The 14,983-nt window shown below is 44.7% G+C and overlaps 4 protein-coding genes and 1 non-coding gene across 5 annotated transcripts; 2 read left to right on the top strand and 3 right to left on the bottom strand.

The window, feature by feature from the left end:
- Positions 1–383: 383 nt before the first annotated feature.
- L199_007188 (uncharacterized protein) lies at positions 384–4,580 on the bottom strand (the record flags this gene model as incomplete). Its single annotated transcript, XM_064892883.1, has 13 exons — positions 384–389; positions 457–600; positions 668–773; positions 842–923; positions 974–1,111; positions 1,185–1,393; positions 1,455–1,564; positions 1,623–1,746; positions 1,805–1,829; positions 1,895–2,543; positions 2,602–2,721; positions 2,790–3,435; positions 3,493–4,580. The coding sequence occupies 13 exons, from the start codon at positions 4,578–4,580 to the stop codon at positions 384–386; spliced, it is 3,447 nt and encodes a 1,148-aa protein (XP_064748955.1).
- A 1,788-nt stretch (positions 4,581–6,368) lies between these two features.
- L199_007187 (uncharacterized protein) lies at positions 6,369–9,956 on the top strand (the record flags this gene model as incomplete). The annotated part of the gene is made up of 12 exons (XM_064892882.1): positions 6,369–6,817; positions 6,883–7,050; positions 7,103–7,581; positions 7,638–7,726; positions 7,783–7,991; positions 8,061–8,504; positions 8,562–8,931; positions 8,984–9,147; positions 9,206–9,481; positions 9,544–9,729; positions 9,798–9,877; positions 9,937–9,956. 12 exons carry the CDS (start codon positions 6,369–6,371, stop codon positions 9,954–9,956), a joined length of 2,934 nt encoding a protein of 977 aa, XP_064748954.1.
- Positions 9,957–10,299: 343 nt separating this feature from the next.
- On the bottom strand, positions 10,300–10,659 carry L199_007186 (uncharacterized protein; the record flags this gene model as incomplete). Its single annotated transcript, XM_064892881.1, has 2 exons — positions 10,300–10,555; positions 10,613–10,659. The coding sequence occupies 2 exons, from the start codon at positions 10,657–10,659 to the stop codon at positions 10,300–10,302; spliced, it is 303 nt and encodes a 100-aa protein (XP_064748953.1).
- A 372-nt stretch (positions 10,660–11,031) lies between these two features.
- Positions 11,032–14,025, top strand: L199_007185 (uncharacterized protein; the record flags this gene model as incomplete). Its single annotated transcript, XM_064892880.1, has 11 exons — positions 11,032–11,073; positions 11,131–11,191; positions 11,255–11,410; positions 11,462–11,814; positions 11,863–12,225; positions 12,282–12,769; positions 12,816–13,068; positions 13,124–13,297; positions 13,340–13,550; positions 13,592–13,896; positions 13,951–14,025. 11 exons carry the CDS (start codon positions 11,032–11,034, stop codon positions 14,023–14,025), a joined length of 2,481 nt encoding a protein of 826 aa, XP_064748952.1.
- A 209-nt stretch (positions 14,026–14,234) lies between these two features.
- Positions 14,235–14,321, bottom strand: L199_007184. Its single transcript has one exon. It is a non-coding gene; the product is annotated as a tRNA-Lys (tRNA).
- Positions 14,322–14,983: the final 662 nt, after the last annotated feature.

The following is a 14,983-nucleotide window of genomic DNA, read 5'->3' as shown; positions in this document are numbered from 1 at the left end:
TGGTGATGACAGAGTGCACGAGGATGGGGACGAGAAAAAGAACAAAAGACATTTCCAGGTCAAGGGGTAGAGGATGAAAGCAATCTGAAACACGCTAATAACTGAGACATCCCACCCCACACTTCCGACGGGATGAGCCACAACCACGTCACAGCAATCTTGAGATCGACATCCCGCTATTCATTCATCTAGTCTCACCGTCCATCATGCATCTGACATCAATAGATGAGAGGACCATCAATATCAAACTACCAGTATACTTTTGTAATATGATATATGCGAATGTACGGGAGAAGGATGGAAAGATGCCGATAAATGCCAAAAATATAGAACAGTCAAAACAATATATATACGAATCTATGATAAGTGAAAGGGCACAGCGTTTAGAACTATATGTATTGTATCGAACATTAGCGATGATCTATCTAGAGATCGGAAGAATATTGAAGCACTCACAGAGAAAGACAAGAACCAAGGGTTCAATGCGAATGGGTATAATAGATGTGAAGCCGTTATGATACCCATCGGTACGTAAACCTCTATACTCGAAACTCTGTATCCCGCTGGCATGAGGCTTGACGATGTGATGATCATCATTGGCTATTATAGCGGCATCAACCCGTCAGCCTAGATAATTACTGGTACTTGTCTGAGATCGGAGACTTACCACACAAAGACCAAAGAAACTGAGTTGAGGCCAGAACCGTCTCCAAATGATAGGCAATTGCAAGAAGAAGTTGGATTTCTCAACGGTCTTAACGGTTGTAGACCATCTACGTTATTAATAAAAACAGTCATGAGCTATCATCCTATCGAACAGGAAGGAGAACGTGATACTCACGTCATGTTGTACCCTACCAAGTGACTGACAAGAGCAGCTGACATAGGCATTGACATTCCAGTGAAGAAGATACTGAAGTAGGCTGTAGACGAGCATTAGCTTATGAAAACATGTGACAAACCAGCGACTGACGAATCCATTTGATTTGGTCAAAAGCCAGTTGTCCACAATTGGGAATCTTCAATCGATATCGAAGCGTGATGAAAGCAACGTTACACAGACCGGTGAACAGGATGATACAAACCAAGGTTACTTTCCATGAAGGTAGGTCTAAACGTAATCAAGTCATATCAATATTTTGTCAAACCACTTTAACAGGGCCAGATAGGAAGATGTGACTTACAGTAACCGTCAACGGGCAAAGCGAAACCTTCGATAAAGTAATTCGCAACGGACAAAACCCAAGCGATCGAGATTGCATAGTATGAGAAGATGTAGCCGCAGATGGTAAATTTGGAGTGAATGGGGATGGAAGACCACATGAATTGATTGAAAAGAGGAGTGATAGGACCTTTGAATATCCATCGCTTTAAGGGATGGAACAGAAGCTCACTGAAAAGACATATAGGATTGTAAGCGAGAAGACATATCGAAGAGGGGAAGATCGACCTACGAGCATCCGAAAGCGTATTTCTGCCAACGATTGATCTCATCATCACAAGTCAAAGATACACCTTCTTCGAAAGCACCTCCAGTATAGGTTGCCCATCGGACTGTGTAACCCTATGATCGAGAATCCATCAGCAACAGCTCCTGATGGAAAAAGGGAATCTGAACTCACCTTGATCTGTAGTGTCACGGCAATTTGGAAATCCTCAGATACGTGATCTTCTGACCAGATCTTGTTGATACCATCATCAGGATCTACGGACATACATTCCTGCAAGGCTGACCAACGAAGGAAGCTGTAAAGAGGATCAGCTTATTTCCCTTTGATCGTTTAGTAAATCATCTGACACTTACGCATTATGACCGACGAAAGGAGCGACTAAAACAATAATTTTGGTTGTCAGCTACTATATTTGCTTGATAACAGATATCGCTTTTACTCACCTTCACCAGAAGCGGTACAATAGGAAATAGCATGTTGAATACTCCTTGTGAAATGGGCAATACCATTTTCAAAGAAGTGATTAGCGACTTGCATGACACCTGACATATGTTGGATGATAGCGACTTCTGGACTTTCTTTCATTTCCGATACGGCATCGGCAAAACAATCTTCTGGTACTCTCGTATCGGAATCGACAATCAAAATCACTTCTCCAATTCTGATGTTACCAGCTGCCCAAGCTTTACCTTGTTTCTCTTCTAGCGCTTGAGCCAAGGCAGCATCATATACATCGTTTTCGTCAAGTTCGTTCCAGAGATGTTCAGGGTCCTTCTTCTCTTGAGCCAAAGGTCTCATGTCATCCATGATTTCTTCTACGCGTAGGGATAGATCAGCAGCAAAATTCATATTTCCAGCTTTCTTAAATCGACCTTTTCGAATAAACCCATCGACGTTGTGTCCTGGTCGTGCAACATAGGCGATATTGTTGTCGAAATAGAATCGTCGTCTCTTATCCGCTTCAGCCTTGGAAAGCAGTTGAAGACCGTCGTCACAGATAAGAATACCGACTGAACCACCCTGTCGCTCGTAGGTTGTAATGGCGACTTTGAGTGATTCGACAGTAGGCATGATAACTTCTTCGAGTGATTCCTATAAACGCCAAGTAGTGAGTACAAGTTGTTCAATTTTCTGACTGATAGATACTCACCTTGTAAACGGGTAACTGGACGGTGACATGAGCTAAATCACCCATATGACGCTTGGGGGCGATACCAGAGAAATACTTCGACTTTTGGGTAACTTGACGAACAGGACCGAAGATTTGCCACTATCGTAGCCAAAGTGTCAGTATAAGCCTTGGGATTAGGTGTCCAGGTAGGAATAGGGGTCACTCACGATTGAACCGACGACACACATAGCAGCGAAAGAGGCGATACAACATAGAGCAGGAGAGAAAATCATGAGGACAAATCTCAATGGTTGACCATCCAAAATATATTCTTTGATTAAAATTCTCAAACCGAGGGAAATCAACGCTAGACAAAGCATGATAGCCACACCATCTGAGAAAGGTGCAATAAGCATTACAGGTCTTTCTCTCCAATATCTCTGCATCTCCCTTTTAGCTATATCTTCAGGGTCCATATCTTCTTCTTTCGTCTTGATTGATCCTTTATCGTCCGCTGTCAATTCAGGTAAAACCACTCCATCAATACCATATTTTTCATTCGAATTTTGCGAATCTCTTCGTTCCTGCTCTTTCATCTCTTCACGGTCTTTGGCATCTTGAAGCATGACCAAGTTGAATTTCACATTGACTTCTGGTCCTTGCCATACGAACTGAATGAGTGATTCCTCCAATGCTTCAGCAGCTGGAATGACATTTTCAACTGCATCTGCCCATACGACCAATACTTGTTCGGATCGGACAAAGGCAGCATACTGGTGTTTTCTAGCTCGAGCGAGAAGTTCAATAGTATCAAGAATTTGTATACGGGTGTTTTCGTCGATGACAAGTTCGGTCATTGATGGAGAGGGATTGCTGCAAAATAGACCTGTCAGAATTGCGAGAGATATAAGGGAAGTGATGGTGACTCACATATATGTATCCATGATGGTGTTGACAATGTCGGATTTGATTTTGATGGCTACCTCTGGGTTAAGTCTAGTGATAGCTTCTTCAAAGGGTTTCAACGCCTCGTAATCCACGGGGAAAGTTCTATAAAGACCTGTTCTCGCTCTGATAGTTACACCAGTTGCTGCGTCATTTCTCCTCACTCCCATCCTGGGAGCTTTAAACCATTTTTTCTTCTGTACCCCTGTTCTGAAGATATGATCCGCCATTACGTCCAAAGCGTCAAATCCATCTCCTACCAAGACTGCTCTGGGCTGTTCATCCTGAGCTCCAGTGTTCAAGGACATGGGTTGGGAGATTGATTTTACCATATACTCATCTTCCTCCAATATGGTATTTCCTATTGACATTGGTGGTGGGTTCAAGGCGGCAGCTTCATCTCTAGTCGTATTGGCAGATCTTGTAAGAGGCACTAAACCATTTTGAGCATATGCGTTGTATGCATCCAAATTTTGGTCTAATCTTCTCATTACTCTTTTCGATCGATGTTTGTGTTTACTCTTCTTATCTCTGCCTTTACCCTTCTTCAATCGACCTTTCAATGGTGGTGCTGCGTCCCATCCTGGTAAGGTATCTAAAGCTTTAGCTTTCCCTTTACCTTTGTTCCTCCTCGTTACTGATAATCTACTAGGAGCTAAATCCTCATCTGAGGTAAAACCACCTTCTTCAGAACTACCATCATCAATGGTAAGTTTTGACTTATAGAAAGCCTTGTTCATTCCATCCTGATTGTTCGCTGTTGTCTCTCCTAATCGCAAATTAACAGGATTGGTATCCCTCCTTGCAACTGCTAAACTCGCTTTACGGTGCCATGCTGGTACGATTGCCTGAGAGAGCTTTCGCCCGTTGATTCCTCGCTGCTGTTCACCTGAGAACGTACGGCCCCTGGTGACTGGGTCGATGGGAGCATTGGGATCAGGTTCACTAAGTCCGATAGAGGCGAGAGAAGGGAAGAGCGATACTCGTCGTTGAGTTGCTCGTGCTGGTACAGGGTCGTGTGTAGGGAGTTCGGGTGGGGAGTAAGCGGGCTTGGCTTTTCCAAAGACACCCATGGTGTATGCGAATATCTGTTGAAGTGATGGAACAAAAAGTTGCGGGATAGAAGTATAGGGCAATCAAAGGAGTTGTTGGATTATGGACCGCCGTCTGATGTTAAAAGTAACAACCCCACTTTGTTGGTCTTCAGCTTGATATTTGTCGATAGTTCTTTTTCTAAATCTTGATGAAGCTGTTGAATAAAGTGGTTGTCGATTCAAACGATGTGACCCAGACTGATTACTATACTGTTGTCTGAATTAATCAACCTTTCGACACGTTCTCGCGAACAATGTCAAGATGGCAGCTGATTGCGGCTTGGTATCTTCACTGTCAACCTAGACTCTGAAAAGAGCAAGGGCAGTAAAATTCGATTTGTTGTTTTCTGGTCTGAGATAACGTACAACCTACATGAACGAAATGGCTACAAAGCGGATATGCATTTCCCACTTTACAGATCGGTGACTGACTTTTGCATCATGTCATGTCACAAGCATTTGTTCCGAATTCAATAGTTTTTGGTTTGGACGATCGTCGGAAAGATATCGTTTGATTCAGGCTCCACTCGAATTGCTCTTAGTGGCTTGTCTAAAGCATGAGAAGTTGACTACAGTCCCAAAATTGTTTGTGGATTGGACCTGAGTTAGTCTCTAAACGCACAAACAGTCAGGGTTCCGTCAGGGTATCTTCCGAGTCGTTCCTGTCGGATCAGCCGGAAAAGGAAGTTCTATCCGGTGACAAACATAATTCACAAAGATCTTCAGGGTCAGCCCGATTAGACGGCACACGGGAACTCTGAAGCTTACTTTTTGATGAAAGGGCACATCTTTGTTGTCTCAGTAACCGAATAAATAGTCCACGTTCATGTTCAGTCTGTGCTTCCTTAGTATACTTTGAATCTGGACCAAGTGGAGCGGGAAATCTTCTCATCTCGGTCTCGAAGCGTAGTCATCATTTTTCCTTCCTTGCTCATGCATGCAGGCTCATGGAGATGTTCTGTCTATCAGGTCCGAAACAAGGAAGAAAGTAGTGGCTGATGGGTGAATATCCTTTCCCGGGTAGTCGAAATGGCATGACGAGAGAAATAACTTTGCCTGCGGGTTCTTAGTCTTATCGGACAGGGCGATCGTCAAGTTCATCATCAGAATCAGATACCAAATGCCGTTTCGTGTGCGCTTGATTTACGTTAATATATCACGCCACGATCGACCTTTTTTTCCTCCTCTTTATGCAAACATCCATACGTTCAGGACGAAAAACAACAAAGCAGAGCAGAGCAAGACAAGATTTGAAGCTTGTTCTGATACTTCCTCTGCACTAAACTGCTTGGAATTTCTTTTAGATTGTATTGGATTGGGATCGGTTAGCCTTCGTAGTTCATACAGGTGGAGTTCATCAAGCAACTAATTTTTCCCTTTTCTGGTCAGGTTGATCAGTTAATCACCCCATCGGTCAGAGTCATTCACACCGTGCCATCTGGCATCTGATCTCAACCAATTCTTTCGACCATCTATCTCTACATTATTATCATTTCGTCTTGTCGTCTTTCCCTTCAAGACATTACCAGGTTGAATCGGACTAGATAGGATAGTTAGAGGGCTCTCCTTATTCTTTTGTTCATACGCTGATTACGTCTTGAGCCGGTGAGTTATAATAAACACCTATCGTTTTATCTTATCAACTTCAGCTCATCAACCCTCATCTATTCACATAGCCTAGCTCATCATCTCAACAACACACCAAGTCAAATCAACTCAAGTCAGGTGGACGACTGACCTTATTGGCATACATTGCCCTCAACCAACATGTCCTTCCTCCGACGATTCTCCTCAGCCGCATCCTCCTTCATCCCTTCCATCCCCAACGCTCAGGGTATCCCAGCTTCCCACGTCCCTCGTCGACCCACTGAGACCTTTTCTCGAACGTCCAAAGCGTTCATAGAAGAAGACGATATCGACGAGAAAGCTTCTAGGGCATCATGGGAGTTGTCAGATAACGAGTCCGTCTCTTCCAAGGGATCAGGATCAAGTAAATCCGGAGCTTCTTTCGCTACTTCTTCCGGATCCAGTGATCTCGATAAGAAGAGTTTCGACCAGAGTGATGATTCCAGCTCCGATGAGAGTGACGACTCGATACTTGATAGAGGAGGTAGACCAAGGGATAGATATGATATGATGGTCAGACATCTATGGAACGTTGCGGAGAGACAAGGGTGGTTCAGAGATGCAGATTTTGATGGTCTCGTGTCCATTCGGCAAGTTTAAACGCTTAAATCCCCTTTGAAAATTGATGGTCGGCTGACACAATGGTCATTTATAGAGTGAAGAAGAGAGTCTTGCGAACATACCCCGAACCTAAAAACTCTAAGAGGGGTGCAAGAGAGTTGGGAAGGAGGATCAAAGAATGGGATGCTGCTATATCCACCTTGAATCCTGAAGTAGCCATGAAAATCACTAGTAAAGTCGTGCAAGCCATCATGGCTAGATGGTGAGTTAGCATTTGCATCCTGATCGCGGAAATAGCTGACACAGCTTCTCAGTGCTGAAGACGCTATTGAAATTACTCTCGATGTCAACACCCGTATTCAAATCCTTGACGATCTCACTCAACTAGCTGGTGCCCGTAAACATCAGTTTGCGGCATTCGTGCGAGCAGAAGCATGTTTGGTGGTTTGGGCAGATGAAGTAGAGACCTTGATTCCATCCGCCGAAGCTTTGGAACAACGTATGATCGCCTATGTATGGTCAGGAAGACACCATGAATTGAAATTGCTCGAACCCGAGGACGAGTCTGAGGATGAGATCGACGAGAAAGGAGCTGATGAAGAAGGATGGGTAGATAGAGATGCTGAAAGAGAAAAGGAGCTGGCGGATGCAGATGGGGATGTTGATGAAGAGAAAGTAGGAGGTAAAGAAGGTGATTGGGAAATGAGAGACAGAAGACCAGTCATGCTTTACGCTCCGCTTGTTTCTGGTTTAGCTATGATCTTGACGTTCGTCTTCATTGGTTCCGGTATAAGTGAGTATCTGACCGGAAGGCTCAGGTGATCTGTGCTGATTTTGGTATGTAATAAGGAAACTTGATCAAAGAAGTTATGCTTGATGGCTCATATGCTCGTATGGCACTTATTGCTACTTCACCTTTTGGTTATTTGCTCTCCATTGTAAGTACGCCATCGCTTCAGTGTGAGTACCACTCGTTCCTAACATGGATTTACAGTTCTTCTCCATCTGTGTTATGGGTAACTTGTGGCAAATCTTCGGTCCCGTTGCTCAATGTCATCAAAACTCGTCTTTCTATTCTGGTAAAGCTCCTACAAGGATGACTGGTAGATTACCTCATATCACCATCCAGATGCCTGTCTACAAGGAAGGTCTGGAAGGTGTTATCATCCCTACGGTCGAATCGTTAAAAAAGGCTATTACTACGTGAGTTGTCGCTTCGCCAAAAAATACCTCGAAGTAGGAACAGCTCAGCTGAATGAGTTGAAATTATAGTTACGAGCGACAAGGTGGTTCGGTGAACATCTTCGTGTTTGATGATGGTATGCAGTTGTGGGACGAAGAGGAACAAGAGATCAGAAAGGCTTACTACGATCGTAACAACATCGGTTGGACTGCTCGACCTAAACATGGTAAAGATGGTTTCATCCGAAAAGGCCGATTTAAAAAGGCTTCAAACATGAACTTCGGTAACAATCTGTCTTTAAGAGTTGAGGAGATCATGGATGAACTTCGACCTGCTGCCGACGAACAATCTGACCCTAACTGGCAATGGACCGACGAGGATGAGCGAGAAATCTACGATGAAGCGCTTGCTACGGCTCTCGAGGAATCTCAAGGTATCGCTTGGGCTGCTGGTAATATCCGGATTGGAGAACTCATTTTGATCATTGATTCCGATACCAGAGTACCTGAAGATTGTTTCTTAGACGCTGCGTCGTGAGTTATCAATTGACCACCAACATCGCAGGCCATTAGCTGACTCACATTTTGCAGTGAATTCGCTCAATCGCCCAACATCGCTATCATACAACATGAATCTGCGGTCATGCAAGTTGTCGGTCACTTCTTCGAAAACGGTATCACATCATTCACAACTCGTATTAACACTGCGATCTCCTTCTGTGCCGCCAATGGTGAAGTGGCTCCTTTCGTCGGACACAATGCGTTCCTTCGATGGGCAGCTATTCAAGACGCCGCTTTCATTGATGCCGACGATGGTATTCGAAAGTGTTGGTCTGAATCACATGTGTCCGAAGATTTCGATCAGGCTTTACGATGTCAGATGAAAGGATGGAGTTTGAGATGGGCTTCTTACTCTAACGGTGGCTTCCAAGAAGGTGTATCTCTTACTGCTGATGACGAGGTGAGTTTGATCTGTTAGGCAGTAGATCAAATGCTGATGTTAATTGTTATAGTTGAATCGATGGCAAAAATACGCTTATGGTTGTTCCGAACTTCTTTTCCACCCTTTGCGAAAATGGTTCACCAAAGGCCCTATCACCCCTCTTTATCGATCTTTCGTGTGGGCCGATGGTATCCCTCTTCATTCCAAGATCTCCGTGTTGGCTTATATCTCATCGTAAGTCGCAGTTTTATAAATCTATATGATCGAACATTTGGCTCATGAATGAGATCAGTTATTACGCCATTGCTTGTTCCTTGTTGCTCTCTCTCGTTAATTGGGTATTGATCGGTCTATTTGACGACGTTTTGGATCTGTTCTACCTCGAGTCATGGCAAGTGTTCTTGACATGTATTGTCATCTTCTGTGGTCTCTCCAATGTCTCCTCCGCCTTGTTTCAATACCGATTAAACACCAATTCACTCGGTAATGCCTTGGTACAAAACTTCAAATGGATCGTTTTCTTCTTTTTCTTTTTCTGTGGAATGTCATGGCATTTGTCAACCGCCTTGTAAGTTGATTTTCCCAGATCCCTGAACTTGGATGGCATGTGCTTATCGAATCTTTTGATAGGTGTGCGCACTTGACTGGATATAACATGCAGTGGGCATCAACCGTGAAGGAAGTCGAATTATCGCATTTCTTCAAAGAATGGCCTGCCATGTGGAAGAGGTTCTGGGATATCTGGATCGTCTCTTGGGTTATGATCCTCGGTGTGGCTTTCATGGCTTCGCCCTTAGTACCTATGGGTTACAGAATGTAAGTATGGCGTGCACCTGTTCGTGAGTTTGGAGGTTCGTCTGAGCTGATAGCCAATTGTCATCTAGTACCAACTTTACTTGTATCCTTCCTCTGATGGCTCAAGCATGTTCGCACTTCTTATATCCGATTGTGTTGAACCCCTGGTGTAAGTCATCTTCGCTTGACGATGTGGGTCGATTCACTGATCATAGTTTATCTTTACAGTGCTGTTGTTCCAGTTCTGAGGTATCGCAAAAGCAAAAAATCCCACACTGTTTCTCATGGGCTTCAGACCTTTCAGTTTACTGGAATCTTGGATCACCAGGAAAAGATTCAAATTTCCCGCCTACTATGTTATAACATTATACAATTTCTTTTAACGGATTGCCCTCTCTCTATCTTGGATATACTCTTTCTATAACTTCGCGCGCGCATATATATCTGTTTGGTACAAATAAGCATCAATGCATCAGTATAATCTACACTTGTGGTCCTTTGACAGCTCAACTGTCAGCTGGTTAGTCAAGTCATGAGTCAGGTTTGTCATACCGCGTCAGACCATACGCATTCTACATATACAATGAAGACCTAGAAAAAACCTCTTGATGGCCCACCCCGCCTCATCATCTCAAATTCCTCCGCACCTGATGACATCCCGCCTACTCTTTCATAACCTATATCATCCATCTCATATCCACCCATTTGCTCCATCCTTCTCCGGCGTTCTTCATCCCTAGCTCGAATCTTGGCAGGTGTAGGTAATGAGAAAGCTTCTTTGATATCTGATCTTCGTATTTGTATGCCCAAGCAGGTTGAGAGAAAGCAATATATTATCGATGCGAGACTATAAACCGGAGTAAGATGAGCTGTCATGAGCACTCATCAGAGATATTCAGCTCACAAGAAGAGTCCACAAAAGAGGACGAAGAAGAAAAATAGTTCATCCATTTTGGGGGAATAGGTGGTCATGCGATTTCTCCCTCTCTGAAGATTTTTCTTCGACCTGTTGCCGAAATTAGTCCAAGAGTCTACACGCTGCTGGAGTGGGCTGGTGGTGTGGGTTATGGAATCTTGCGTATAATTTGCACGGTCAGGAGAGATTGTCAAAGAAGAGACATGATAGCAACGATTTCCAACATTGTGAAGAGCCTGGTTATAAGTGGAGGGAATACAGGGCAATGCCACGTGTTTCGTAGAATGCTTAAATATTTTTGACCAGGTCAGATTCAGTTGCACAAAGTCTAAGGAAGATATTCGCACTTTCTCATCAGTCTTCAGCATACATACTTGTGGACATACAATCTACAACAATCGGTCAACATGGTGTCTTCTGAACATCGCCATAGGCCCACTCTGAAGCAGGTATGTAACCTACTTCTCCGATCCCTCAATGCCGCTAATTACCTGCATTCATTACAGACCAACAAAGGCTTCAAATCGAAACACTCTTCGAAAGGAGCTCTGAAGACCGCTGCAAAGGGTAAGCTTGTCTCCTCCCCACTCATCTACGGAATCACCTTATTGACTCCCATCCTGCTCACAGGTAAAGTTGGCGGATCATCTCATTCTGGCAAAAACACCAAGAACCTAGCATCCAGCTCAAAGAAGGCTAGATTAAATGCCAATGCTCAGAAGAGAGATCTGAAAAGGAAGACGGTGGTAGAAGATCAGAAGTTTTTCTCGACGAGTAGTGGAGGAGGTGAGCTGTTTCTCTTGTCGGTGAGAGCCAAGCTGATCTGGTATGGTATAGGTCAAGTCCCTCGGATCGTTTCCGTCGTGCCGCTCTTACCATCGATATCGCCTCGACGTTTCCTCGCCAACCTGTTACCATCCCTTGGTCTTCCCGAATCCGAGCTCGAAGAGATATCATCGACTCTCACAGATCGAGGTACCTACCTCATCCGGGCGCCACGGTTCAAGACTTCCCTTCAGATCAACCTCTTGCCCCCTCTGTCTCTTTATCCAACTCTTGATGCTGCTCTAATTAGCGATTACGTCGTATTGCTCTTGAGCAGTGTGGATGAAGTTCAACTTGACGGTGAAGCTATTCTGAGGTGTTTACAGGGTCAAGCGGGTGGTGTGGAAGTTATCGCTTGCGTGCAGGTAAGCCGCACGCTAGAATGTGAAGTATATCGCTAAACATCTCTTTAGGCCCCTGTTGCCAACCCCATCAAACCCGATACCAAACAACTGATTCATAAATCCCTTCTCTCATTCACCAAATACTTCTTCCCCTCTGTACCCAAAATACATTCTTCCGATACGCCAAACGAAGCTGCTCTTCTCGCTCGTGCTTTCTGTGAGGCCGCACCCGGGGGTACGAAGAGCGAAGAAGGTCGAGCTTTTATCGTAGCCGAAGGCGCCGATGCCATAAGGTGGACCGGCAGTGGTGTGCAAGGTGACGATGGTGTAGAGAAGGGACGACTGGAAGTTATCGGGACGGTTAGAGGAGGTGCATTGAGTGCAGACAGATTGGTACATCTCCCTGGACGAGGGGATTTCCAAGTCGAAGCAGTAAGTCAAGCAGCTCAGCTCCTTCTTGAATCATGACAGCTAACCCAGTCCTGAAGATTCTCCCTGCTCCACCATCATCCCTAGCTCATCGACCTCACCAGCCCTCTTCTATGTCCGTTGATGCTCCCTCGGATCCCCTTTCAACGCCCACGGAGAACGCAGATGATCTGACTGCTGTCAACAACCCCGACTTGATGGCGAATGAACAGACATGGCCTACAGAAGAAGAAATGGCTGGATCGGAAGTACCCACCGCTGGAAGCTCAACAGGCGAGAAGAAGCGAACGAAGCGAGTACCCAAAGGAACGAGTGCTTATCAGGCTGCGTGGATATTCGATGATGAGGATGATGAAGACGAGGACGATGAAGATGAAGATGAAGATGGGGATATGGATGTCTCAGGAGATGAGCTTGGAGGTGTCGCTGAAGGGTACGGACGCGATGTCTATGATGATGATGAGGAAGAGGAGACTGAGGAGATCGAGCTTGATGAGAGGAAAGAAGAAGCTCACAGGGATCTGGATCCCGAGAGAGAAGAGGAAGAGTGAGTCTGGCACTAGTGATCGTGGACACAGCTAATTCGTCCGTAGGTACGAGGCATATCTTCGTCAACGTGAGAAAGCTCAAGCGGAAGATGCAATGTTCCCCGATGAGATCGATACACCTCGACATATACCAGCCAGGACCCGATTCCAGAGGTATAGGGGATTGAAGAGTTTCAGGACGAGTCCTTGGGATCCATACGAGAATTTACCGATAGATTACGCGAAGATCTTCCAGTTTGAGAATTATATGGGTACGAAAAAGAGAATTGAACATGATGGTATCCAAGAGGGAGTTAAGGTGAGTCAGCCGACCGTTTATGCTTTAGCTTTCAATCTGACATAGGTTTTCACAGGCTGGTACAAGAGTAATCTTGGTCCTCAAGGACGTGCCTCGAACTGTCATTGAAGAGAGAGACGCTTCACTACCTTTCATCGTACATGGTCTGCTGCAGCACGAACACAAACAATCGGTATTGCACTTTGTGGTCCAGCGAAATACTGAATACGATGAGCCAGTCAAAGCGAAGGTGAGTTGAAGCTGGCTGTGAATGTAGCTAAATCTATCTCAGGAACCCCTCATTCTCTGTGTTGGACCTCGTCGATATGTCATTCGACCATTGTACTCCCAGCATGTCCGTGGAGGTGGTAAAGGAGTGAACAACGTTCACAAATCTGAGAAATTCCTCAGGCCAGGTGCTGCAACCGTTGCTACTACATTCGGACCAATCTGTTTCGGTAAAACCGCATGTTTATTATTAAAAGACGAAGGTGCCAATCAAGGTGAGTTTAGAAAGCCCCATGCATCGTGCTAATCAGATCAGTACCGAGTCTTGTAGCTATGGGCTCTTTCCTCTCTCCTGATCCTACTCGAATCATCTCCAAGCGAATCATCCTCACTGGACACCCCATTAAGGTACACAAGAAGACCGCAACGATACGATACATGTTCTTCAATAGGGAAGATATCGATTACTTCAAATCTGTTGAATTACATACCAAGTTCGGTAAAATCGGTCATATTAAAGAACCACTTGGTACACACGGTTACTTCAAGGCTCACTTCGATGCGCCTATACAGCAGATGGATACCATTTGTATGAGTCTCTACAAGAGGCAGTATCCTAAGGTAAGCTTACCACAGTGAGTTCTCGAGACATGACGTTGACCCATGTCTTCGCAGTGGTCGGAACCATTCATTCCTCCGCCGGTCGCACAAATTACTGAAAAGGTAGAAGATGAGATGGACGTAGAGTAGTGTACAGTAGATACCCTATGCTATATATACAGGAATCCATGGTATGCATAGACCGTGTGGTTTATCTCTCTGTGCTTGCGTCCAGTTATGTAGCAGGAATTCTTCTAGGAAATTTGTGAACCGAAGCAGAAAGAGAAGAAAAGAAGAATGGGGGAGGGGTAAAGCGGAAGCTTAAGCACACAATTTCCCCAAAAAATTCCAAAAAAGGAAGCCTTCGGTGGGACTCGAACCCACAGCCTTCCGATCTGACTCTGAAAGTTAAGAGTCGGATGATCTAACCATTGAGCTACGAAGGCTTATGTTTTTGGCCTGTTTTGAAGATATATCTATCGATTATCTGGCTTGCCTGTTGTGGTGATGCCAAAGTCAAAGATAGACACCCAGAAATTCTCCTCGAGCAAGCGTTTGTTCTTGAAAGCCGGCAGCTTCGGAAGTATCCTGACCCTGAGTCCAGAAATATACTGGTCTCTTTCCTAAATTTCGGATCTCACAGATTCACGATGTGACCGAAGGTTTCTAATTGTCAAAGGGTATGTCAAGGAGAGGTGAAAGGGACATATCATTTGGGTCGTTAATTTGAGCTCGTGCAATCCCCAGTAAGTATTATACAGACCTGATGCAGGGATTTAGTGATGTTTTGCCTAGATGCGCTTCTTGGTAAACTTCTAGGTTTGTTATACAAGGGTATGTGTATACCAACCTATGATATTTGTTGTAAGAGATGAAGGGAGGTGCTCCAAAGCTGCCACATGCCCTCGCCTCGTCTTTTGCAGCGCGTAAAACTGTATAACCAATGCAAAGTGGGGGGAGTGGATAGGTTAGGCCGCCGGTTGTACTGTTCTTGATTTCAACCGATAATTCGGATCGACATTCGGATACACAAAAGTACGCACCCATTCAGTCACAGGATACTCTAGCAGCTCATCAATCACCTGTGTGTTTGTATCGATCAGGCAAT

Source organism: Kwoniella botswanensis, chromosome 2 (assembly GCF_036426115.1).
Source record: "Kwoniella botswanensis chromosome 2, complete sequence".
Classification (NCBI taxonomy): domain Eukaryota; kingdom Fungi; phylum Basidiomycota; class Tremellomycetes; order Tremellales; family Cryptococcaceae; genus Kwoniella; species Kwoniella botswanensis.
The sequence above is the reverse complement of the archived record's forward strand: the minus strand, read 5'-3'. Positions and strand labels throughout refer to the sequence as shown.